Source organism: Oncorhynchus keta, chromosome 1, assembly GCF_023373465.1.
Source record: "Oncorhynchus keta strain PuntledgeMale-10-30-2019 chromosome 1, Oket_V2, whole genome shotgun sequence".
NCBI lineage: Eukaryota > Metazoa > Chordata > Actinopteri > Salmoniformes > Salmonidae > Oncorhynchus > Oncorhynchus keta.
The window spans coordinates 61,520,809-61,548,463 of NC_068421.1; the positions used below are offsets into that span (position 1 = coordinate 61,520,809).

The 27,655-nt window shown below is 45.0% G+C and overlaps 2 protein-coding genes across 6 annotated transcripts in view; one reads left to right on the forward strand and one right to left on the reverse strand.

Annotated features, from left to right (window-relative positions):
* The window catches only part of LOC118390019 (guanine nucleotide-binding protein subunit alpha-11), a 90,138-nt gene extending 86,650 nt beyond the window's left edge, over positions 1-3,488 (reverse strand). Inside the window, exon 1 of one of the 2 annotated variants that reach the window (XM_052457152.1) lies at positions 2,341-3,488. In XM_052457152.1, the coding sequence (XP_052313112.1) occupies positions 2,341-2,476 (136 nt within the window). In that variant the 5' untranslated portion in view covers positions 2,477-3,488. The remainder of the gene's footprint in view (positions 1-2,340) is intronic. The other variant, XM_035780138.2, reaches the window with a different exon arrangement.
* Positions 3,489-20,242: 16,754 nt separating this feature from the next.
* The window catches only part of LOC118390027 (guanine nucleotide-binding protein subunit alpha-11-like), a 13,605-nt gene continuing 6,192 nt past the window's right edge, over positions 20,243-27,655 (forward strand). Inside the window, exons 1-5 of one of the 4 annotated variants that reach the window (XM_052457154.1) lie at positions 20,281-20,677; positions 21,126-21,279; positions 23,209-23,393; positions 23,608-23,762; positions 24,889-25,017. In XM_052457154.1, coding sequence (XP_052313114.1) covers positions 20,642-20,677; positions 21,126-21,279; positions 23,209-23,393; positions 23,608-23,762; positions 24,889-25,017 — 659 coding nt within the window. In that variant the 5' untranslated portion in view covers positions 20,281-20,641. Of the gene's footprint in view, positions 20,678-21,121; positions 21,280-23,208; positions 23,394-23,607; positions 23,763-24,888; positions 25,018-27,655 lie in introns of all 4 variants that reach the window. The other 3 variants (XM_052457155.1, XM_035780162.2, XM_052457163.1) reach the window with 3 other exon arrangements.

Consider the following 27,655-nt stretch of genomic DNA (forward strand, 5'->3'; position numbering starts at 1 on the left):
CCATTTTTGGGGAGGACCAATGGTTAAAATCAATTTGCGGGGTCCTCCCGAGTGGCGCAGTGGTCTAAGGCACTGCATCGCAGTGCTTGAGGCATCACTACAGACCTGGGTTCGATCACAGGCTGTGTTACAGCTGGCCGTGACTGGAAGACCCATGAGGCGGCGCACAATTGGCCCAGCGTCATCCGGGTTAGGAGAGGGTTTGGCAGGCTAAGATTTCCTTGTCCCATCGCGCTCTAGCGACTCCTGTGACGCGCATGTTTCCTCCGACACATTGGTGCGGCTGGCTTCTGGGTTAAGCGGGTATTGTGTCAAGAAGCAGTGCGGCTTGGCTGGGTCGTGTTTCGGAGGACGCACAGCTCTCGACCTTCGCCTCTCCCGTGTGTAGGGGAGTTGCAGAGATGGCACAAGACTAACTACCAATTGAATACCACGGAATTGGGGAGAAAAAAAAAGGGGTAAAAAAATGTAACTACAAATGTATAAATATATGTACGGCCTATTGGCCTACTCCCCCCACCGGTCCTAGATCTATCTACTGCCTTCAAAACCGTGAAGCATCAGATCCTCCACCCTCTCAGGGTTGGGTGTCTCAGGCTCTGCACATTCCTGGATTGCATCCTACCTGGCAGGTAGACAGGATCTGTGTCTGCACCACGTGCTTTCACTACTGGTGTCCCCCAGGGCTCGGTTCTAGACCCTCTTCTCTCTCTCTACACAGTCACTCTGCACTGTCATTTCCTCACATAGTCTATTCTATCATTACTATGCGGATGACATCTCTTTTCCTTACCCCCTTTCTGACACCCAGGCAGCGACACGCATCTCTGCGTGTCTGGCAGATCTCAGCTTGGATGTTGGCCCACCACCTCAAGCTAAACCTCGGAGCTGTCCTCCTCCCGGGAAAGGCCTGCCCGCTTCAAGAACTCTCCATCACAACTGACAACTCCACAGTGTCCCCATCCCAGAGTGCAAAGAACCTTGGCATAATCCTGGACAACACCCTGCAGTTCTCTGCAAACATTAAAGCACAGACTCGTTCATGCTCTAAAAATACCCAAAGAGTACGACCTTTCCTCACACAACAGGTCCTAATCCTGGCCAAACTGGGTGCACTTTTTGTTTTTTGCCTAGAACCACACAGCTGATTCAAATAATCAAAGCTTGATGAGTTGATTATTTGAATCAGCTGTGTGGTGCTAGAACAAAACTAAAATGTGCACCCAGTGGGAGCCCCAGGACCGAGTTGAAGAAATCCTGGTCTAGACTCGTGCAACTGTTGGCTTGACTCCCCGCGTGTGCCATCAAAACTCAGCAACTTATTCAGAATGGCGCAGCCCGCCTGGTCTTCAACCATCCAAAGTGGCTTCCAGTTGAAGCTTGCATCATCTTCAAGACCGATTCCACCACTTCTGGTCTCTTGGCCCTAACCACCCTTACAGGAGGGCAGCTCCCGCACAGCCCAGTCAAAGCCTTTCTCTGTCCTGGCACACCAATGGTGGAACAAGCGTCCCCCTAAAGTGAGCACAGTGGAGTCCCTGCCCATCTTTTGAAACTGTAACTCTTGGAAGTTATCTTAAATAACTTACAGTGCTCCCAACACCCTCGAAATTGAAACCACTTTGCTGATAAATACTTTGCTGAGGGGAAATGTACTTGATACTGATAAGTCACATTGTCAAAGAGAAATTTTCAGTTATCAAAACGTCACACCAGGGAAAGCCTACATGAAACAGACCTTGTTTGAACTGGTTCTAAAATCTCCTATGGGAAAAATGAATGGTGAAAAAAACGATTGGAACTATTTCTGTGCTTGACTGCTAGGTTTTATGACATGTCCACTGTGGGGCTCATGTTTGTCCTATGCACTGTAATACAGCTCAGATATGTCAGCCCTGGAGGCTTCACGTAGAATCCTCAAAATATTTATTTGTCACATGTTTCAAAATACAACAGGTGTAGACTTTCCCGTGGTATGCAGGAGTCCTTTACAAACAATGCAGAGTTGTTCTCACAATGCCATCCAAATCATAAAGTCAAATCGCTTTACATATCGGATAATGTAGGGAAACGATGTGGTTTACAGCAGCAACAGCAGCAGCATGGCTGTTATGTAATTGGGGGCAACTTGTTTTGCATACTATAAATCCTTGTAGATCAAATACAACACTCATATCATTATGATGAATGGTATCACTTCAGCAATGATGCATAATTGACTCCGAAATTGAAAGCCATCACATACCAATCACAATAATTGAAGACTTCAAGCATCCATCCAATTAATTAAATTATGGGAACGTGTGTGTATGGAGGAAGAATGGTTTAATGTTACTGTACCCAACAAAAGAAGTTTAAGTTCCCTCCTCGCGTCTCGCTTGTCTCGACGGAGCTGCTTATCGATCTCGGCGTTGATTCGTTTGGACTCCTTCGCCTCCTCGCTCAGGCAACAACCCATCATGGATTCTAAAGTCATCACCGCAGTATTTAAACGCCAGACTTGAATGCGGCGCCCACACCTCACACTTAATAACAAATAATTGTCCCAATTCCCTTTGTAAATCCGAATGTACAGTCCAAGGGTAAAAATGAGTGGTGTGGATGCAACAAATGTAACCAGCTAGCTACGAAGTTTGGCCTCTTGAGGACGCCTTTGCGCGAGCTAGCATTGGGCAGTTACACCAAATATGTGACAGCTTGTAAGTCTCTAGTCAAGGCAGATACAACTAGCTAATATGGCCCAGTTAAACTCGACAATCGCTAGCTAGCTCTTCACAGTCAACAGGATAGTTAGCGTTTCAGTCCAAACATGACCAATATATTTCTAACTAAATGTCGTAGTTCTCTAGCAACGACTCTTCCAACGCATTTAAATTACCGTGTGCTTACCAACCCAAGACCCGGGGACAAACTTGGCTGCCACATCTGTACAGTCTCATGCTACGCCTAGCCGCCCCAGAACCAAGACCATAAAACGTGCGAGTAGTGACAGAGCCTCTGTGAAACTGTCCATCTGCTTGTTAACTAAATTTCTAACTAGCTGTCAAACGGCAAAACACGACGAAGATTAAAAGCAAAAAAAAGTACTCGCTTTATCTAGCTAGGATAGCAAGCTACTGTACTGTAGCTAGCTTGTGTTGTATTTGCTAGCCGTGACCACCTAGCTAACAAGTATGGCTAACGTTAGATAGCTGGCTAAAATATATAGCTAGGCGGGCTAGCTAGCCATATATGACACTTAACTAGCTAAAACGCCAAATTTGGCTAACGTTCTTCATTGTGGTATCATCCTCCAAAAATGTAGGTAGATTCAAACTAATCAAACACTTAGAAAACGCTCGCTGACAACAAAAGGGGCATTGCCTTGAATGTTTCGTGCGTTTATCGCCCCTTTTAATTTTTTTCCCTTGGTAATCACGCGTCAGCCCGGGTGTGATGTACACTCACTACCTTGTTGCTGGCTACACTTGGGAGGAAAAGTCACTGACAGAGCGAAAGCAAATCAAGACAGAGAATGAGGGGGGGTAATCAAAACTGAATGGGTGGGGTTTACACGCTGTCATTGCGGGCAGGTCTAAAAACTGCCAAGTTTGTTAGAGAAACCGACAAACCATAGACTTAGATAGGCATGTCTGTGAGAGCACTGGCAGTGCCAGAGATGTAGAGGCGAAGCGGTAATACACAGCTATATTCAGAGTGCCTGCTTTTCGGCCCTTGGGATAATGACTCCCATTGTTAGGGCGTTGACCATCTCGTCATTATATACAGTATCTCTGGCAGCGCAATTGAGGCCATCTCCATTTTGAAGTAGCCAATTTTCTTATTTGAGTTGGCAAACCAACTGAAAGGGTACATACTGTCCCCTGGAGTGTATTTGAACAGGTATAACGCCAAGTTTGGTAATTTACCGCCACCTGCAGTTATGGAATGTTTTACTTCCATCTGCAGTTATGGAATGCTTGCTCACGAGTGTAATTCATTGGCTGATCCCGCCTGGTGATCTGGATGGAATTATGTGATCCTTCCTTAACCCATGGGAAGTCCCACCCTACTTCAAAATAGTGAAAGTCCTTAAAAGCTTTCCCCGTGCTAAAATTCGTTTTTGGTACTAGAGCCCTCTATCTAACTCTATGCAACAAACAATCTTTCCTTTCTAGGAGTGTCAACCACAGATCCAGAAATTTGACTGGATGGACAACGCCCATCTTTTGTCAAACATCTATAGTTAGCCTACTCCACTGTTGCAAAAGTAGGCCACAAATGTTCCAACTTTATGCTAGGTACAATTCAACACCTGAGGAAGACAGATATGCATTGCTAACATTTTGTAGAGAATTAAAGGGATATTACATATTGGTTTCCTTACCATGTAGGCCTAAGCACTCTATGGACAATGTATGACAGCAATCCATGCTTTGTTTATGTTTACCTGGCCACTGTTTTCAAATGCAGTCCAAAACCAATGCAAGTACATTTTTTGTTTTCAGGTCCAAATCATCTTAAAGTGACTGACATTGGTTGCCAAGCTCAATTAAGTTACTTCATTGATGATTTGGACATGGAGCGTGGAATCAAAGCTTGGATCACTATCGTACCTTGTCCACAGACTGCCTACAGGGTGTAAGGAAACCAATCCGTCCTTTTGTAATTTGGGTGATCCATCCTTTAATCAGATGGATTTTTCTCATTCTCATCTATCTATTTGCAGTACTCTACTCTATGTTTGTACTATCTGCATTGACCTTATCTTGCACTTACTATGCACACTCACAAGACTATACAGTTGAAGTCGGAAGTTTATACACCTTAGCCAAATACTTTTAACTCAGTTTTTCACAATTACTGTAATTTAATCCTAATAAAAATTCCCTGTCTTAGGACAGTTAGGATCACCACTTAATTTTAAGAATGTGAAATGTCAGAATAATAGTAGAGAGTGATTTATTTAAGCTTTTATTTCTTTCATCACATTCCCAGTGGGTCAGAGGTTTACATACACTATATTAGCATTTGGTAGCATTGCCTTTAAATTGTTTAACTTGGGTCAAACGTTTCGGTTAGCCTTTCACAAGCGTAGGTGCATTTTGTCCCATTCCTTCTGACAGCTGGTATAACTGAGTCAGGTTTGTAGGCCTCCTTGCTCGTACACGCTTTTTCAGTTCTGCCCACACATTTTCTATAGGATTGAGGCCACTCCAATACCTTGACTTTGTTGTCCTTAAGCCATTTTCCCACAACTTTGGAAGTATGCTTGGGGTCATTGTCCATTTGGAAGACCCATTTGCGACCAGGCTTTCACTTCCTGACTGATGTCTTAAGATGTTGCTTCAATATATCCACATAATTTTCCTTCCTCATGATGCCATCTATTTTGTGAAGTGCACCAGTCCCTCATGCAGCAAAGCACTCCCACAACATGATGCTGCCACCCCCGTGCTTCACGGTTGGGATGGTGTTCTTCAGCTTGCAAGCCTCCCCTTTTTCCTCCAAACATAAAGATGGTCATTATGGCCAAACAGTTCTATTTTTGTTTCATCAGACCAGAGGACATTTCTCTAAAAAGTACAATCTTTGTCCCCATGTGCAGTTGCAAACCGTATTCTGGCTTTTTTATGGAGGTTTTGGAGCAGTGGTTTCTTCCTTGGTGAGCGGCATTTCATCTTGTGCCAATATAGGACTCGTTTTAGTTTAGTTTAGTTTATTTTATTTTTACAGGGACAGTGCACATTAATCAACGTTTCAGTAAAAGTGCCGGTTTTAGCCAGCCGGCTAATTTTCAACCGCAGTCCCTGGGTAGGTTATTAACAACAATTACAATATAGACAATAGCACCATAGACACAGCAACATAGAAACATAGGACAAGCAAGACATAGCATACAGACAGAGCAACATAGAACAAAAAGCAGCAAGACAAAATTCATAAAAGCAACAAAGTGTTTCCATACCTCACAAGCTACAGACAACATGGAAAGCGGCAACACACAGCTAGGGACCATGTTCACAAATATGATTGACCTTTAGCCATGTCTTCAAGCATTTTGTGAAAGTGTGATATGTGGTGCAGTTATGTGTGTCTGTGGATATATATACTTTTATAGCTGTTTCCTTCAGCATCTTCACAAGGTCCTTTGCTGTTGTTCTGGGATTGAGTTGCACTTTTCACACCAAAGTACATTAATCTCTAGGAGACAGAAGACGTCTCCTTCCTGAGCGGTATGACGGCTGCGTGGTCCCACTGGAATTGTGATATAGTGAATTATAAGTGGAATAATCTGTCTGTAAACAATTGTTGGAAAAATTACTTGTGTCATGCACAAAGTAGATGTCCTAACCGACTTGCCAAAATGATAGTTTGTTAACAAGAAATGTGTGGGGTGGTTGAAAAACAAGTTTTAATGACTCCAACCTAAGTGTATGTAGACTTCCGACTTCAACTGTATATACTGTACACACTCACTCACACACACCACACTGACTCTCATACAAAACCCACACACATTCACATACACTATATGCACACACACGCATACCGACACAACATACACACACTTTCACACTCATCATATGCTTCTGCAACTCTGTTATTTTTTCTTACTGTTATTATTATCTATTCTGATGTCTAGTCACTTTACCCTGCCTTTATGTACATATCTACATCAAATACCTCGTACCCCTGCACACTGATCTGGTAGTGGTATTCCCTGTATATAGCTTCAGTGTTGTGTATTTTATTACTCTTGTGTTGCTATTTTTATTTTTATTATTATTGCTCAAATCTGCATCGTTGGAAAGGGCTCATAAGCAAGTATTTCACTGTAAAGTCTACATCAGTTGTATTCGGCGCAATGTGACAAATAACATTTTACTTTATTGGATCAGTTTGAAATAATTGCTTTTTTGTAAAATATTGGCTTGGCATTCAAGTAGGTAATATTCCTGACTCTGCCAGGACTGTGATGTCCATGACTGAAAATAATCACATGATGATAATGGTTTATAAATAGGCCAGTCCAATCCTAATTCTGTTGTGTATTTATTAATGTTCTGTACAGTAGCCTAAAAAAAACTTGGTGCTCTACATATGCTATATGGTGGTGTATCAATATCGCAACCTTTTGTGGTGAAGTTAGACGTTCAGTTCTTCTTCTTCTTCTTCATACAATGAACAAAAATGTAAATGCAACAATTTAAAAGATTTTACTGAATTACAGCTCATATAAGGAAATCAGTCAATTGAAATAAATTCATTAGGCCCGAATCTATGGATTTCACATGATTGGGAAAAAAAATACCTACTTTTTTTTTTTAAAGATAGGAGTGTTGATCAGAAAACCAGTCAGTATCAGGAGTTACCACCATTTGCCTCATGCAGTGTGACACATCTCCGTCACATAGAGTTGACCAGACTGTTGATTGTGGCCTGTGGAATGTTGTCCCACTCCTCTTCAATGGCTGTGTGAAGTTGCTGGATATCAAATCAAATCAAATCAAATTTATTTATATAGCCCTTCGTACATCAGCTGATATCTCAAAGTGCTGTACAGAAACCCAGCCTAAAACCCCAAACAGCAAACAATGCAGGTGTAAAAGCACGGTGGGAACTTGAACAGGCTGTCATACACTTCGATCCAGAGCATCTCAAACACGCTCAATGGGTGGTGGTGACATGTCTGATGAGTATGCAGGCCATGGAAGAACTGGGATATTTTCAGCTTCCAGGAAATGTGTACAGATCCTTGCAACATGGGGCTGTGCATTATCATGCTGAAACATGAAGCGGAAATGGGCCTCAGGATCTCGTCACAGTATCTCTGTGTATTCAAATTACCATCGATAAAATGCAATTGTGTTCGTTGTCCATAGCTTATGCCTGCCCATACCATAACTTCACTGCTACCATGGGGCACTCTGTTCACAAAGTTGACATCAGCAAAGCGCTACCCACACAACGGCAGTAAATCTGTCTGCCATCTGCCCGGTACATTTGAAACTAGGATTCATCCGTGAAGAACACACTTCTCTAGCATGCAAGTGGCCATCGAAGGTGAGCATTTGCCCACTGAAGTTGGTTACAATGCTGAACTGCAGTCAGGTCAAGACCCTGGTGAGGATGACAAGCAGGCAGATGAGCTTCCCTGAGACGGTTTATGCAGAAATGCTCTGATTGTGCAAACCCACAGTTTCGTCAGCTGTCTGGGTGGCTGGTCTCAGACAATCATAAATTATTTAAAACAATGTTGGAGGCGGTTTATGGTAGAGAAATTAACATTCAATTTTCTGGCAACAGCTCTGGTGGACATTCCTGCAGTCAGAATGCCAGTTGCGCGCTGCTTCAAAACTTGTGGCGTTGTGTTACACATTTTGGAGTGGCCTTTTATTGTCCACAGCACAAGGTGCACCAGTGTAATGATCATACTGTTTAATCATCTTCTTGATATGCCACACCTGTCAGGCGGATTGATAATCTTGTCAAGGGACAAATGCTCACGAACAGGGATGTAAACAAATTTGAGAGAAATAAAGTTTTTGTGTGTATGAAAAATGTATTTTATTTAAACTCATGGAACATTGTTGCATTTATATTTTTGTTCCGTATACTTTCTTTATCCGTAAGTTCAGATCCTTCTGACTCATTATTACTGATAATAATGGTACTCAAAACCTTATGACACCAGTGCCACTCAGTCTCCATTGCTATATTGTGTAGGAGGCAAAATAGTTATAATGGCCCTCTGATGATGGCACTGATTAACTATTGCAGCTATGGGCTGGCTATGGCCCTAGTACTGCAGATAAGCATCAATATTGTGTCTGTTGTGTGGCTCAGTTACACTGAATTAATTGACATTCTGTACATTATAGGGTAGCATGCTTCCCATGTATACATGTATTATGTGTTACGTCTGCAAACTTGTTTAAAACCATAATGAAAGTGAAACAGAGCAGTAGTTTGGCACAGGCACAGCCATGCATACAGAATACAACCACAGAGCAAATGGTCCTGTAATTTTTCATTTCACCTTTATTTAACCAGGTAGGACAGTTGAGAACAAGTTCTCATTTACAACTTGCACGCCCAATTTTTCCGTTTTTGATTTGTTAAAAAAGTTTGAAATATCCAATAAATGTCGTTCCACTTCATGATTGTGTCCCACTTGTTGTTGATTCTTCACAAAAAAATACAGTTTTATATCTTTATGTTTGAAGCCTGAAATATGGCAAAAGGTCGCAAAGTTCAAGGTGGCCGAATACTTTCGCAATTCACTGTACCTGCTGGAGCGCGTGCTACAGGTGAGTGCTGCTATAGTGACCAGTGAGCTGAGATAAGGCGGGGCTTTACCTAGCAAAGACTTATAGATGACCTGGAGCCAGTGGGTTTGGCAACGAACATAAAGTGAGGGCCAGCCAATGAGAGCATACAGGTCACAGTGGTGGGTAGTATATGGGGCTTTGGTGACAAAACGGATGGCCGTGCTTCTACACCTGCATTGCTTGCTGTTTGGGGTTTTAGGCTGGGTTTCTGTACAGTACTTTGAGATATCAGCTGATGTACGAAGGGCTATATAAATAAAATTTGATTTGATTTGATAGACTACATCCAATTTGCTGAGTAGAGTGTTGGAGGCTATTTTGTAAATGACATCGCCAAAGTCAAGGATCGGTAGGATAGTCAGTTTTACGAGGGTATGTTTAGCAGCATGAGTGAAGGATGCTTTGTTGTGAAATAGGAAGCCGATTCTAGATGGTATTTGGATTGGAGATGCTGAATGTGAGTCTGGAAGGAGATTTTACAGTATAAACAGACACCTAGGTATTTGTAGTTGTCCACATGTTCTAGGTCAGAACTTTCCAGATTAGTGATGCTAGACGGGCGGGCGGGTGTGGGCAGCAATCAGGTGAAGAGCATGCATTTAGTTTTACTTGCATATAAGAGCAGTTGGAGGCCACGGAAGGAGTGTTTTATGGCATGGAAGCTTGTTTGGAGGTTTGTTAACAGAGTGTCCAAAGAAGGGCCAGAAGTATACGTCTGCGTAGAGGTGGATCAGGTAATCACCAGCAGCTAGAACGACATCATTGATGTATACAGAGAAAAGAGTCGGCCCGAGAATTGAACCCTGTGGCACCCCCATAGAGACTACCAGAGGTCCAGACAACAGGCCCTCTGATTTGACACACTGAACTCTATCTGAGAAGTAGTTTGAACCAGGTAAGGCAGTCATTTGAGAAACCAAGGCTGTTGAGTCGGCCGATAAGAATGTGGTGATTGACAGAGTTGAAAGCCTTGACCAGGTCGATAAAGACTGCTGCACAGTATTGTCTGTTATCGATGGCGGTTATGATATCGTTTTGGACCTTGAGCGTGGCTGAGGTGCACCCATGACCCGCTCGGAAACCGGATTAAATAGCGGAGAAGGTACGGTGGAATTCGAAATGGTCGGTCATCTGTTTATTAACTTGGCGTTCGAATACTTTAGAAAGGCAGGGCGGATATAGGTCTGTATCAGTTTGGGTCTAGGGTGTCTCCCCCTTTAGGGATCTCAGAAGATATGAAAGAGGTTGAACAGGCTAGTAATAGGGGTTGCAACAATTGCAACGGATAATTTTAGGAAGAGAGGGTCCAGATTGTCTAGCCCAGCTGATTTGTAGGGGTCCAGATTTTGCAACTCTTTCAGAACATCAACTATCTGGATTTGGGTGAAGGAGAAATGGGGGAGGCTTGGGCAAGTAGCTGTGGGGGGTGTAGATCTGTTGACCGGGGTAGGGGTAACCAGGTGGAAGCATGGTCAGCCGTAGAAATATGCTTATTGAAATTCTCAATTATCGTAGATTTATCGGTGGTGACAATGTTTCCTAGCCTTAGTGCAGCGGGGAGAAGGTGCTCTTATTCTCCATGGACTTTACAGTGTCCCAGAACTCTTTGGAGTTTGTGCTACAGGATGCAAATTTCTGTTTGAAAAAGCTAGCCTTTGCTTTCCTAATTGCCTGTGTAAATTGGTCCCTAACTTCCCTGAATAGTTGCATATCGCGGGGGCTATTTGATGCTAATTCAGTACGCCACATGATTTTTTTATGCTGGTCGAGGGCAGTCAAGTCTGAAGTGAACCAAGGGCTATATCTGTTCTTAGTTCTACATTTTTTGAATGAGGTATGCATATTTAAGATGGTGAGGAAAGCACTTTTAAAGAATAACCAGACATCCTCTACTGACGGAATGAGGTTAATATCCTTCCAGGATACCCGGGCCAGGTCGATTAGAAAGGCCTGCTCGTAGAAGTGTTTTAAGGAGCATTTGACAGTGATGAGGGGTGGTCGTTTGACCGCAGACCCATTACGGACGCAGGCAATGAGGCAATGATCGCTGAGATCCTGGTTGAAGACAGCAGAGGTGGATTTAGAGGGCAGGTTGGTCAGAATGATATCTTTGAGAGTGCCCGTGTTTACAGATTTAGGGTTGTACCTGGTAGGTTCCTTGATAATTTGTGTGAGATTGAGGGCATCTAGCTTTGATTTTAGGACGGCCGGAGTGTTAAGCATATCCCAGTTTAGGTCACCTAACAGTACAAATTCTGAAGATAATTGGAGGGAAATTAATTCACATATGGTGTCCAGGGAACAGCTGGGGGCTGAGGGGGGTCTATAACAAGTGGCAACAGTGAGAGACTTATTTCTGGAAAGGGGGATTTTTAAAAGTAGCAACTCGAACTGTTTGGGTATAGACCTGGATAGTAGGACAGAACTCTGCAGGCTATCTCTACAGTAGATTGCAACTCAACCCCCTTTAGCAGTTCTATCTTGAAGGACAATGTTGTAATTGGGGCTGGAAATGTCAGAATTCTTGGTGGCATTCCTAAGCCAGGATTCAGACACGGCTAGGACATCAGGGTTGGCGGAGTGTGCTAAAGCAGTGAATAAAGCAAATTTAGGGAGGAGGCCACTGATGTTAACATGCATGAACCCAAGGCTTTTCAGGTTACAGAAGTCAACAAATGAGAGCGCCTGGGGACACATGGGGCCTGGGTTAACCTCTACATCACCAGAGGAAGTAGGATAAGGGTATGGCTAAAGGCTAAAAGAACTGGTTGTCTAGTGCGTTCGGAACAGAGAGTAAAAGGAGCAGACTTCTGGGCATGGTAGGATAGATTCAGGGCATAATGCACAGACAAGGGCATGGTAGGGTGTGAGTACAGTGGAGGTAAACCTAGGCATTGGGTGACGATGAGAGAGGCTGCATCTCTGGAAGCGCCAGTTAAGCTAGGTGCGGTCTTCACATATGTGGGGAGTGGTGCGAGGGAGCTAACCGAGGCATGTAGAGCGGGACTAGGGGCTCCGCAGTAAAACAAAACAATGAGAGCTACCCTAAACAACCGTTTACAAGGCATATTGACATTAGAGGGAGGCCTAAAGCAATCACAGGTGTTGATTGGGAGGGCTAAGACAACAACGGGTAAACAGCTAAGATGACAACAATGGGTATATGGCGATGAATGGACAGAGTGTGTCAGTTAGCTACACACAGGGCCTGAGTTCGAGGCTGGTGTCACGACTTCTGCCGAAGTTGGTGCCTCTCCTTGTTCGGGCGACGTTCGGCGGTCGTCGTCACCGGCTTTCTAGCTGCCACCGATCCACGTTTCTTTTTCCATTTGTTATGTCTTGATTGTACACACCTGGTTCCCGTTACGTTATTATTATTTCCCTATTTAACCTTCTGGTTCTCATTATGTTTTGTGTGTGATTGTTCCTGGTTTTGTGTTAGTCTTTTGTGTTAGGGGTTGTTATTCCCTGCGTGGATTTATTTTGGCTGATTTATTTTTCAGAGTAAAGTACGTTGTTTTACTCAGTTCTGTGTCCTGCGCCTGACTCGGTTCTCACCTCTGCACAACTGACACTTGACAGCTGGGGCCGACAGATAACAAAATTAAGTACCGTGTTAATGAACAGTCCAGTAGGCATCAGCTGTGTAGCCGAGTGATCATAGGGTCCAATAAGCAGCAATAGACGAAACAGGGAGCAACTCGGCAGTCGTCGCTACGCTAGGCGAGTGGGAGACACGGCACTCAGAGAGCTAGCAGGCTGGGGCTAGTTGCTGCGTCCTCACCAACATCAACGACACAGAGGCCGGTTGAGAGCACATCGGCCCGAAATACGTCAGCAGACCAGTCGTGCTGGATCGGCGGGGCTCTGTGTTAACAGAAGGTCCAGGCCAATTGGCAAGAGAGGTGTTGTAGTTGGTGTACTTCGTTTTCTAGCTGGGGGAATGGGCCTATCTTGAGGCTAACTGGTGCTTGCTTCTGGACAAGGGCGACAGCTACTCGATAGCAGCTAGCTAGCTGCGATGATCCGGTGTAATGGTCCAGAGCTTGCGGCAGGAATCTGGTGATGTAGTGGGGGAAAAAAGCAGTCCGATATACTCCAGGCTGATATCACGCTGTGCAGATTGGCAGATATTATCCAGGCTACCGGGGCTAAAGCAGCCGGTGTCTGTGCTAAAGGTAAAGACTGCTAGCAGTGGCTAACAATGACTAAATAGCGAGTAGCTAATTAGCTGGCTGGCTTCTGAAGGCTAACTTGATGGATGTTCCGGTTATAAGGTCTAAAAAAAAAATAGCAGATCTGTACCACGTTGGGTGAGGCGGGTTGCAGGAAGGTACAGTGGGGAGAACAAGTATTTGATACACTGCCGATTTTGCAAGTTTTCCTACTTACAAAGCATATAGAGGTCTGTAATTGTTATCATAGGTACACTTCAACTGTGAGCGACGGAATCTTAAACAAAAATCCCTAAAATCACATTGAATGATTTTAAGTAATTAATTTGTATTTTATTGCATGACATAAGTATTTGATACATCAGAAAAGCAGAACTTGATATTTGGTACAGAAACCTTTGTTTGCAATTACAGAGATAATATGTTTCCTGTAGTTCTTGACCAGGTTTGCACACACTGCAGCATGGATTTTGGGCCACTCCTCCATACAGACCTTCTCCAGATCCTTTAGGTTTCGGGGCTGTCGCCTGGCAATACGGACTTTCAGCTCCCTCCAAAGATTTTCTATTGGGTTCAGGTCTGGAGACTGGCTAGGCCACTCCAGGACCTTGAGATGCTTCTTAAGGAGCCACTCCTTAGTTACCCTGGCTGTGTGTTTCAGGTCGTTGTCATGCTGGAAGACCCAGCCACAACCCATCTTCAATGGTCTTACTGAGGGAAGGAGGTTGTTGGCCAAGATCTCGCAATACATGGCCCCATCCATCCTCCCCTCAATACGGTGCAGTCGTCCTGTCCCCTTTGCAGAAAAGCATCCCCAAAGAATGATGTTTCTACCTTCATGCTTCACGGATGGTCTTCTTGGGGTTGTACTCATCCTTCTTCTTCCTCCAAACACGGCAAATGGAGTTTAGACCAAAAAGCTATATTTTTGTCTCATCAGACCACATGACCTTCTCCCATTCCTCCTCTGGATCATCCAGATGATCATTGGCAAACTTCAGATGGACCTGGACATGCGCTGGCTTGAGCAGGGGGACCTTGCGTGCGCTGCAGGATTTTAATCCACGACGGCATAGTGTGTTACTAATGGTTTTATTTGAGACTGTGGTCCCAGCTCTTTTCAGGTCATTGACCAGGTCCTGCCGTGTAGTTCTGGGCTGATCCCTCACCTTCCTCATGATCATTGATGCCCCACGAGGTGAGATCTTGCATGGAGCCCCAGACCGAGGGTAATTGACCGTCATCTTGAACTTCTTCCATTTTCGAATAATTGCGCCAACAGTTGTTGCCTTCTCACCAAGCTGCTTACCTATTGTCCTGTAGCCCATCCCAGCCTTGTGCAGGTCTACAATTTTATCCCTGATGTCCTTACACAGCTCTCTACTCTTGGCCATTGTGGAGAGGTGGGAGTCTGCTTGATTGAGTGTGTGGACAGGTGTCTTTTATACAGGTAACGAGTTCAAACAGGTGCAGTTAATACAGGTAATGAGTGGAGAACAGGAGGGCTTCTTAAAGAAAAACTAACAGGTCTGTGAGAGTCGGAATTCTTACTGGTTGGTAGGTGATCAAATACTTATTGCATGCAATAAAATGCAAATGAATTACTTAAAAATCATACAATGTGATTTTCTGGATTTTTGTTTTAGATTCTGTCTCTCACAGTTGAAGTGTACCTCTGATAAAATTACAGACCTCTACATGCTTTGTAAGTAGGAAAACCTGCAAAATCAGCAGTGTATCAAATATTTGTTCTCCCCACTGTATATTTAATTTGAAAATGGAAAAAGAGATTGAAATGTATACAGAAAAAAAGGAAAAAAAGCTGAATATTTACACTGGACAATAACGGGACAAAAACAAACACGTCCAACTGCTACGCCATCTTGGAATAATACTTGATGTAGCAACGTGCATGAATGATTCATTTCAGTGTGTGTCACACACACATGTCCATTATCTTTATTTGACAACAATCCTCTTACTTTTATGCAGTGTCAAATTTATCCACTGAGCTGGTGAAATGGAGCAATGCAGTTGCCACTGCTTTAGGCCAATAAAGTTGAGCCAGGTGACACCATGTGGACAATTAAGGTAGTTGCACATTTTTGGGCTCGACTTAATTGAAGCATCCTTCTATTCTAACCATTGGTTTCCACCATATTGCCTTTATTTAACTGATAGTGTCAGTTCACTGATAACCTTAAAGAGACTATCTGCATTTGCTACATCCATTTTGGGACTTTGAAATTAATTATATGTACCAATTGATTCTAGAAGAATATAACAGTATGAGCTTAGTTCATTTGTCGTAGTCCACCAGAAACCAAAATATAAGCTTGTTTTATCCCAATGTTTGTAAGCAAACAAAACGTAAACAAACACTATATAGCCTCAAAACAAGGTTAAAACTATAATTTTGATACCATGAATGGTCAGTCCGTACAACCATAGCTCTAAGTTGCTAAATTTCTCCAGCCCTATCCCTTGGCTTTTTACTGAAACAGGGGCAGGGAGGACTCTTTATTATTGTTTCGACTGTTGATTGCCGTTTTAAAGGCCCAGTGCAATCAAAAACATGATTTGCCTATGTTTTGTATATATTTCCACACTATGTGGTTGGAATAATACTGTGAAATAGTGAAAATTATGATAATGCCATTTTAGTGTAAAAGCAGTTTGAAAAGGCCGCCTAGATTTCAGCCTGTTTTTGTGGGATGGAGTTTTGGCCTGCCTGATAAATGAGTTAATAGACCAATAACAAAAGAGTTTCAAACCTTGCTGGCAATAACGGCTCGTTTTCCCACTCAGACCACTCCCAGACAGTCTTAGCAAAATTCTTGCTTGAGAAATTTTTGTTTTCAATTAAAATGGTCAAAAGGAAACAATCACCGTAAGGTACTTAATTGTTACCCAACATTGATTTGATATTGGAGATAAAAAATGGCCGTATTGGACTTTTAAAGAAAGAGCCTTGCTTCTTCCTACTACTTTCTGAAAGCATGATTTGCTGAACTATCACATACACTCTGCAACGTATACGCTGAGAGTCAGGAAGCAGGTACAGAAGGGGAGTTTAATAATGAGATTAAGCAGATAAACAAAACAAGAGAAGTGTACTGAATGTGAACAAAACCAGTACTGCCTGAAGACTGAGGCTACTTGGGGGCTAAATAAAGGGTGAAGTAATCAAGGTAATGATGAAGTCCAGGTGTATATAATGATGGGAGGCAGGTGTGTGTAATAATCGTTGCCAGGTGTGCGTAATGTGGGTTGCCAGGCCGGTGGTTCGATCGCCGGAGAGAGGGAATGCCCCGAGGGCGAGGAGCCACAAGATGACACCGGCCAGGAGGACGGCCCCGAGGGCGAGGAGTGGGCCGGTCCAGACGGAGGAGATGGAAATCCCGGACAATGTTGGGATCTAGGATGTCGACCGCCGGAACCCAAAGGTGCTCCTCTGGGCCATACCCCTCCCTGTCCACCAGGTACTGAAGCCAACACCCACGACGTCGGGAGTCCAGTAGGGACCCGGCAGGGGATCCATCAATGTCCAGGGGAGGCGGAGGGGTGTTGTGGGGGACGACATCAGCAAGGGGACCGGGAACCACCGGCCCGAGGAGGGAAACTTGAAAAGAGGGTGAGATCTGGCAGATGGTGGGTAAGTTACCTCATTAACCCTCCAGAGGAGGGTTACGGCAGGGAAGCTTACCCCAGGACAGACAGAGTGGGAGGTTCCTGGTGGAGAGCCAGACGCGATCGCCAGGATGTAACACGGGAGCCTCACTGCGATGGCGGTCTGCTTTATCCTTCTGATGACAAACAGCACGCTGGAGCCTAACGTGTTCCACACCTCAAACGCACGTCGGAACCACTCGTCCACTGCAGGGGTTTCAGTCTGGCTTGGAGGCCACAGAGCCAGGGCCGTGGTATTCCGCCAGGGAAAGACCTGGGCCCACTCCCCCTGCCGGTTCTTAGGAGCCTCGCCACCTCCTGGTTGGTCCTCCCCACCTACCCATTGAACTGAGGCCGGTACTTGAATGTGATGCTGACCATGTCCCCCAGCTTCTCCATAAAGGCTGTCCAGACACGCAACGTGAAGTGGGTACCATGGTCAGAAACAATGTCCTCCAGAAGACCTGCTGGAATAGTACCTCAGCGACCTGGAGAGCGGTAGGTAGACCAGAGAGAGGGATAAAACGGCAGGATTTAGAGAATCTGTCAACAACGACCATAATAGTGGTAAAACAATCAGAAAGGAGGAGATCATTAACAAAGTCTATGGACAAATGTGATCTGTAATGTCCGGGGTGTAGTAAAGGAAGGAGTCAGACGCAGGAGACAGAGAGTTCAGAGTAGGCGCGTCTTTAATACACCGACCAGGTGAAAAAGCAGACGCCACTCAACACAAATACCCCAAATCACAGGGGAACTAAACCGTATCCAAAAACAGCTCACGTACACGAAACAGCCGTGGCACACATGTGCACAACAAGTACACATAGAACAATCCCGCACACCCAGCAGGCAGGCCGGCTGGCTAATAAAGACCAACTAAAAACCTAATTAACAACAGGTGTAACCAATAAACAGACAAGGAGGGGGAGGAAAAAAACAGTGGCAGCTAGTAGGCCGGTGACGACGACCGCTGAGCGCCACCCGAACGGAAAGGGGAGCCACCTTCGGTAGGAGTCATGACAGATCAAGGCCGCTGAGGCACGGGAAGGGGAAATAGTTTCCCTGCTGGAGCGTGCCTGGGAGATTTGGATTGGATACATACGGTGCATGAGTTGACAGTGGGCCACCAGTAATTATTGGAGAGTGATGATGGTACGGATGATACCTGGGTGTCTAGCGGCGAGGGAAGTGTGTGCCCACATCTACATCCCAACACACGGGGCCAACGATTCGGGAGGACAGATTGATAGGCTCGAGGGCACTCACAGAACTTTCCACCAACATTGAACCAAAGTGTGCGGGAAAGCAAGTTCTCCGGCATCCTTGTCCCCAGGTTGTGATTCTCATCTTCAACCAGGATATGATGGGGTTATGAAGTTGGAGCCACAGGAGGCCGAGCATGACTTTGTGTACAGGTGTGGTGGTGATAAGGAAGGGAAGGCTTTCCTGGTACATGGGTCCCACGGTAGGGTGAGTGGTGCTGTGATGTGCGTAATTGTGCTGGATCCTAATGGTCGCATGTCCAGAGCCTGTACAGGAAAAGGAGAGGAGAGCGGGTATGAAGTTATGTTCAGGGAGGAGGCGGGCCTGGTCGATGAAGTTCCCAGCAGCACTGGAATCCACTAGAGCTGTAGAGACAACACTTGAAGGACAGTCAGTCAGTGAAATGGGAACCAGCAAGGGTTTGATGGACAACGATGGTAATGGAATACTCATGCCTACCCTGGGAGACGGAAGGTGTGCATAATGTGGGTTGCCAGGACCGGCAACGTCGAGCGCCGGAGAGAGGGAACGGGAGTAGGCGTGACACACACACAATAGACATTTTATTAGGTACACCCATCTAGTACCGGGTTGGACCAATCTTTGCCTCCAAAACAGCGTGCTCTATTAGGTTGAGGTCTGGGGACTGTGCAGGCCACTTAAGTAAACTGAACTCATGTTCCAGGTGATGTTTTTCCACTCCTCAATTGTCCAGTGTTGGTGATCGCATGCCCACTGGAGCCGCTTCTTCTTGTTTTTAGCTGATAGGAGTGGAACCCGGTGTGATCGTCTGCTGCAATAGCCCATCCGTGACAAGGATTGACGAGTTGTACGTTCTGAGATGCCGTTCTGCACACCACTGTTGTATGTGCCATTACTTGCCTGTTTGAGGCCTGCCTGTTAGCTTGCACAATTCTTGCCATTCTCCTTTGACCTCTCTCATCAACTAGCTGTATTTGCCCAAAGGAATTTCGCCAATCCGAACGTTCAATCGAACAGTAACTGAATGCCTCAATACCTATCTGCCTGCTTTGTATAGCAAGCCACAGCCACATGGCTCACTGTCTGTAGTAGAGATCCATTTTCATGAATGGGGTGATGTACCCAATAACCTGTCCGGTGAGTGTATGTTCAAACAGTATTACATTTGAAATAAAAATGCTAATATCCGTTTAAAATCCATGAATGCATGGATATACAATAGCAACATAGATTGCAGATAGAGGCAGGTGCAAAATCCATGAAATTGAAATAACAGATTACAATTGTTCTGTGATGAATCCTTTATAATGCCTTGTTTTATGGGAAATATTGGCTACCTCATTCCATTTTCCACAGATGGGGAGGATAGGTTGGGTAGTTACCCTGGGCCGTAGCTCATACTGCCTGAGCTGAGTTCCCTCTGTTGCTTCTTCCGTGCACTCTTCCCTGCCTTTTGGGTTTTCACAATTGGCACCTCATTTCTTGTATTTGGCAGAAAGAAGGGGAATTTCCTGTTACCGTCAGTCCCCACCCCCTCACCATATCTCTCTTACTCCCCCTCCCTTTCTCAGCAGTGGCCTACCTCACCTTGTTCCCATGGCAATGTGGCGCTCAGGCAATCCTAATATCTGAGACCTAGTGAAGAGTGCACGAAATCCCTGTGTAAAACCGGTTCTGCCTGCTGAGACAAAAGATTGACATACAGAATGCTGGCGGGAGAGGAGTGACAAATAACCTACCTGTTATGCCATTCATCTCACACCAAAAACACTTTTAGAATGATTCATCTATGTCTATTGACACTTGTGAGTTATGAAATATTAGTTTGGTATAGCAAAAATATTAGTAACTTACTCCACAAGTCTGAAAGGATGTTTATACATCCCTGACAGATGAGGAAGGGACTTTTTCCATTCACTTCATACATTTAACATTCTCATGGGACTGGGGCAGACTGAGTGAGGGATGAACCTGTCGAAACTTTATCTGCAGTGAGGTAGTCCATGTCACTCAAGGCGCATTCCATTGACTGAGAGGTGTTTTCACCAAGCTACATACCCTGCATATTCTACCGAACACGTACTGTAGTAGACTTAAACAGGGATCTGCTTATGTTTGAGACAAACTGTTATTGAAACTGGGAAATACTCTGCTGTGCTTCAACGAAACTTTCATACAGTTAAACAAAATATTATAGGAACACGGGGAGAATGGATCACGCGCAACGAAAGTCTGATGTATTTGCTTTACAAGAGGTGTGACACATTGAAGGTAAATCTTTTTGATAAAACTATATACTACCTATTTGTTTTTAATAACTTCTTTGTGTGTTCGTGACCGGAATTTTCATGGTTTTCTGGTGGAAAAGTCCCCTAATTATGATTTAATTACCATTCATAAAAAAAGGCTATCAAAAAGTCGAGTAAAATGATTATGTCAGCCATTTGTGTTTTTGACACTAATTTGTCTTTCAATTATATAAATAACCAGTAAAATGTGTCGGTGCAATTATTGGACATTATGCAATGATCCCGTTTTTGATTCTGAAAAGAAAATACTCACTGCTCGGGAAATGTATTTAGTGCTTTGTCTGACAACATCAAAATACCCACTTCTAAAACAGGCTAATTCTAAAAAAAACTTTCTGAGAATTACATTATTGCTAAGCATGAGATGTATATTATACTAATGTATAAACAATTCTACCTATTTGAGTGAGTTCGACATGGCATGCTGGAAATGGTGCCGTCGGACCTGGGTTTGTTGCCTGGAAGATGAAGAGAGGAGGAGCATTGCTATTGACAAGGAGATTCAGAGGATTCTCCGACAGCAGAAGAACAGAGAACGCAAAGAAATCAAAGTTCTTTTACTCGGTCAGTAGCTCCATCTTCTGTCTCCCGACTTTAAATGCATTAGGCTATGTTTATTATAGCCGACACACATTTAGTTTTTTCTTCCTTATTTTTAAAACTTATTTTTATTGAATAGCAACAGACAAAAATCCATATGGAATATAAGCCAGCTGAAAGTGTCCAGAATGGGCAATGACTGACTTTTCACCCATTTTAAACCAACAATGAGAAAAACAAGATGATGCATTCAACAAGAAAATATATATATATATCTTTGAGAAAGACGCAAAGCCAAAAACGAACATTCATATTTTTTAGAAAGATGCAATGACATTTATTATTACAGGACACCTGGACTGGGAGTGTAAAATAAATGTAGCAGGTGAGGAATGCATGAGGTATACACCTCTCTAAGTCTAGGGCCTATTTTCTGACATTACTAAGGAAAGACATATGTTAAGCATGTTTTGACATGTTAACATTTGAAGAATGAGATAGATGGGGTCATGAAACACTGTACAAAATAGCCTACTCTGTCAAATAAAAACTCAATAATTTGACGAAAGGGAAATAAAAGGGGGTATGAGGCACAATAAGAGGCACTCTGGTCTAAAAAAAAGATCTGAATGCGCCAGGGCAGTGATTGGGGGCATTGCACTATGTAGGGTGCCGTCTTTCGAATGAGACGTTAAACGAGTGACCTGACGCTCTGTGGCCACTAAAAGATCCCATAGCACTTATCGTAAGAGTAGGGGTGTTTACCCCGGTGTCCTGGCTAAATTCCCAGTCTGGACCTCACAAGCGGGGAGCCCAGCCAACAGCGAGTTGCAGTAGTCCAGACAGGACCTGTGCCGCTTCCTGTGTGAGGTAGGGTCATACCTTACGGATGTGGTAGAGCATGTTTGCAGAGTATAACAGGGTGTTGTCAAGGGTCACGCCGAGGTTCTTTGCACTCTGGGAGGGCGACACTGTGGAGTTGCCAACCGTGATGGAGAGGTCTTTGAGCGGGCAGGCCTTCCCGTGGGAGGAGGGCAGCTCTAAGGTTGAGCTTGAGGTGAATGAGTGATTGTATTTATTTGACAGTTTGTAAAATCCAAACATAAGGGCGCTCCAGCAGGTGACGCCTCCACATACAATTTAAGAAAATCATCAAGGATAACACAATAAAGATTAACAGATTTATGTCCATTGTGGTGGTGGGCTGACATCCAAGCTGAGATATCTGCCAGACACGCAGAGATGTGTGTCACCACTTGGGTGTCAGAAGGTGGAAGCAGAAAAATATAGTTGAGTGTCATCTGCATTAGCAATGATAGGAAAGACCATGTGAGGATATGATAGAGCCGAGTGACTTGTTGTATAGAGAGAAGAGGGCCTAGAACCGAGCCCTGGGAGACACGAGTAGTGAGAGTGCATGGTGCAGACACAGATCCCCAGCTTCCAATTGGCTCATTCATCCTCCCACCTCTCGCCTGTAACTATTCCACTGATTGTTGCTGTAAATGAGAATGTGTTCTCAGTCAACTTACCTTGTAAAATAAGGGTAAAAAATGATTAGATGCAGGACAGGACAAGTCAAATGTGTGTAATAACTGTGTCATAACCAATTAATTACAATAAACTATCATCCTGACTTGACGGTGGCCTACATCTGTCAAACCTGTCAACTTCCTGAAGGTTTCACTTTAAGGTTAACTATGCATTCCTCTGAGGCTTTTACCTGAGGACTGTATCCTCTCATAGTAGGTTTGTCACTAGGCAGATGGCTGGTAACACTTGAAAGCATGTGTGAGGTTTTGATGAGTTGCCGAATGCTCATTGTGTAATGATGTCTCTGACTCTTCAGCGGATCAACACGTATTGTAACATTAAATTGTTTAATAAAAAATGTAAAACATCCTTAGAGAAGTGTTCTCCTCTCTGACTCTCCTCTGGGCTATGTGTCCTCAGGCACAGGGGAGAGTGGGAAAACCACCTTCATCCGACAGATGAGGATCATCCATGGAAGTGGCTTCTCTGAGGAGGAAAGACAGGACTTCGCCAAGCTCATCTATCAGAACATCTTCACGGCTGTGAAAGCTATGACCCGGGCCATGATCACCCTCAGACTGCCCTATGCCTACCCAGAGAATGAGGTCAGGGTCTGGTGGCATACCGTACATACTGTTCAATCAAACTGACCTTTAACCATTAGTGAAAGGCAACCTCTGTAGCATCTATTTACCAAAACAAAACACATTATACACATGTGGTTTCTGTGTTTTTGATTGGAGAGGCTTTCACAGATTTTTCTTTGACGCCTGTGGATTAGACATTAGAACCAATTAAAGCCCCTCTTTCTGCCTTCAGATGAATGCCAGGTGGGTGCAGGATGTGGACACAGTGCAGGTCATCCAGCTGGACCGTGGCTTTGTGGACGCTATCCGCCATCTATGGGCCGACCCAGGCCTCCGGGTCTGCTACAGCCGCCGCAGCGAGTATCAGTTGCTGGACTCCACAGAGTAGTGAGTACCACCAGTCTCTCTCTGTCTTTATCTCTATATCTCTATATATCTCTGTCTTTATCTCTATCTCTCTCGCTCTCTGTCTTTATCTCAGTTTTTTTCTCTCTATCTCTCTCGCTCTCTGTCTATCTCTGTCTCCATGGAACATATTTACTAAGCATTTGCCCCAAGTAAAATATTTGCAAAGTTTTTTTGTAAATGTTCAGTAGATGTTTTTTGCTTCCTTGGTAAAATGTAAGTATGTAAATATAAAATGTTATACTTGAATAATCAAAAACAATTCAATATAAATGTTGTTTCATTCACAACACTTTGTCCCCATTGTACAGCACTGTACATTGTACACTGTCCTTATCAACTGCAAAATCCATGATGTCCATTGGAGGGGGCTAGTTCACAAATAAATACACATCAAGATCTCAGCCATGTTGAAGCCACAAAACAACCATCTTATCAGGCACCATTCATTTGATTTCATGTTATGAAATACACAGCCACAATGAGGATCGTTTCTCACTTTCCACCCATTCTTGAAAGCTATCCGATAGTAATGTTTAGTTTCTTTTTAGAATTAATTTACCAATAAAGTTCAAATGTAATACATTTCTACAAAGTCAACAAGTTGACATCAGAGTAGCTAATGCGTCACATTACTGAAAATGAATGGAAACGACTCATCTCAATCACTGCAATACTGTTGGACTGCTATGTGTTCCTCCCGTATCTGTCCATACCTGTCTCGCCCATGTGTCCTCTCTCTCCTTCTCTCTGCTCTCTCAGTATTTACTCAGCTAGCTCTGCGTCAGTATAATAAGAAACATGCACATAGTCAGTCAACATCCAATTAATGACAGGGTGTATCAACAAAAGCCTTGAACACAATAATCCCAACAGTGGTAAAGACTCCTTTTCCCTTCCCTTTTCCCTCCATTTCCCAGCTCAATTCATTCTGAAAAACTACATTTGTGTTGATTGTTGTTGTATACCGTTCATATGACATGTATCATGTAAAGAACATGATCGATAGAATGAACTTGCTACTGCCATTGTCATTACCACGGGCAATTTAATTATTTCACATTTTTAACATGCTCTCTCTTTCTTTCCGTTTTTCTGTCCTGTTCAGTTATATGACCAATCTGGACCGCATATCTGCCCCAGACTACATCCCCACTGCTCAGGACGTGCTGCGGGTACGATTCCCCACCACTGGCATCCATGACTACTCCTTCACCGTAAAGACCATCACACTCAGGTGGCCACACTCTCACTCATATCACTCACCCAGGACTCAACATCTCAAGGGAACTAATAGAACAGCATAGCTGCTGATGAAAGTCTGGACTACATAGAGTTGGGAAATTTACACAAATGTCATATCACTATATATTGACCCATTTTGCTTAATAATGACAAATCCACAATATTTACAGTGCATTTGGAAGGTATTCAGACCCTTTGACCTTTTCCACGTTTTGTTACTGTAACGGTTGCCTGTGGTGGAAGAAGGTGAGGACCAATGCGCAGCGTGGTAAGTGTTCATATTCTTTAATCGAACTCAGAACACTAAAATACAAAACCAACAAGAGAACGAAATGATACCGAAACAGTTCTGTCTGGTACAGATACGAAACAGAAAATAGAACATAGACTGCCCACCCAACTCACGCCCTGACCATACTAAAACAAAGACATCACAAAGGAATTAAGATCAGACCGTGACAGTACCCCCCTCCCAAAGGTGCGGGCTCCGGCCCAAAACCTGAACCTATAGGGGAGGGGGGAGGGTGGGCGTCTGTACGTGGTGGCGGCTCTGACGCCAGACGTGGACCCCACTCCATCATAGTCTCGGCCCACTTAAGTGGCGACCCTCACCGCCGACCTCGGACTGGGGACCCTTGCTGCGGGTCCCAAATGGACGGGAGATTCCGGCAGCACCGGACAGGCGGGAGACTCCTGCAGCTCCGGAGTGAAGGGCGATTCCGGCAGCTCCGGAGTGAAGGGCGATTCCGACAGCACCGGAATAACGGATGGCTCTGGCAGCTCCTAACTGACAGGCGGCTCTGGCAGCTCTTGGCTGACATGCGGCGATGGCAGCTCCTGGCAGGCGGCGATGGCAGCTCCTGACTGGCGGGCGGCTCCGGCAGCTCAGGACAGACTGGCGGCTCCGGCAGCTCAGGACAGACGGGCGACTCTGGCAGCTCAGGACAGGAGGGAGACTTTGGCAGCTCAGGACAGGAGGGAGACTCTGGCAGTGCTGGACAGGAGGGAGACTCTGGCAGCGCTGGACCGGCGAGAGCACCTGTAGGGAGGAGACTGAGAGACAGCCTGGTGCAGGGGACTGCCACCGGAGGGCTGGTGCGTGGAAGTGGCACCGGATAGACCGGAACGTGGAGGCGCACTGGAGGTCTCGAGTACCGAGCCTGCACAACCCTACTTGGCTGGATACTCCCCGTAGACAGGCCAGTGCGGCGAGGTGGAATAGACCGCACTGGGCTGTGCTGGCAAACCGGGGACACCATGCGTAGGGCTGGGCCATGTACTCCGGCCAGAGGAGACGCACTGGAGACCAGATGCGCTGAGCCGGCTTCATGGCACCTGGCTCGATGCCCACTCTAGCCCGGTCGATACGAGGCGCTGCGATGTAACGCACCGGGCTATGCCTGCGCACCGGGGACACCGTGCGCCTCATGGCATAACACGGTGCCTGCCCGGTCCTCCTCTCTCCACGGTAAGCACGGGGAGTTGGCTCTGGTCTCCTTCCTGACTTAGGAAGTGTTCCCCCCCAATACATTTTTGGGGCTGCCTCTTGGGCTTCCTTGATCGCCGTGCCAACTCCATTCGCCGGCGTGCCAACTCCATTCGCCGGCATCCCTCCTCGCACTGTTCCAGAGAATCCCAGGCGGGCTCCGGCACTCTCCCTGGGTCGACCGGCCACCTTTCTATCTCGTCCCATGTTGTCACCTCCTCCAGATAGCGCTGCTCCTTACCACGCTGCTTGGTCCTTTGGTGGTGGGTGATTCTGTAACGGTTGTCTGTGGTGGAAGAAGGTGAGGACCAATGTGCAGCGTGGTAAGTGTTCATATTCTCTAATAGAACTAAGGTCAGAACGTGACAGTTACGTTACAGCCTTTTTCTAAAAATGGATTCAATTGTTTTTTCCCTCATCAATCTACACAAAATACGACACAAAGACAAAGCAAAACCAGGTTTTTAGAAATGTTTGCAAATGTATTAAAAATACAAATTTGAAATTTCACACTTACATAAGTATTTAGACCCTTTACTCAGTACTTTGTTGAAGCACCTTTGTCAGCGATTACATCCTCAAGTCTTCTTGGGTATGATGCTACAAGCTTGCCACCCCTATATTTGGGGAGTTCTTCTCTGCAGATCCTTTCAAGCTCTGTCAGGTTGGATGGGGTGTGTCGCTGCACAGCTATTTTCAGGCCTCTCCAGTGATGTTCAATCGGGTTCAAGTCCGGGCTCTGGCTGGGCCACTCAAAGACATTCAGAGACTTGTCCCGAAGCCCCTCCTGGTTTGTCTTGGCTCTATGCTTAGGGTCATTGTTGTATTGGAGGGTGAACCTTCACCCCAGTCTGAGGTCCTGAGCCCTCTGGAGCAGGTTTCCATCAAGGATCTCTCTGCACTTTGCTGCGCTCAACTTTCCCTTCGACACTGACTAGTCTCCCTGCCGCTGAAAAACATCCTCACAGCATGATGCTGCCACCACCATGCTTCACCGTAGGGATGGTGCCAGGTTTCCTCCAGACGTGACGCTTGGCATTCAGGTCAAAGAGTTCACTCCTGGTTTCATCCGACCAGATAATCTCCTAGCTGTCTGTCATGTGCCTTTTACTGAGGAGTGGCTTCCGTCTGGCCACTCTACCAT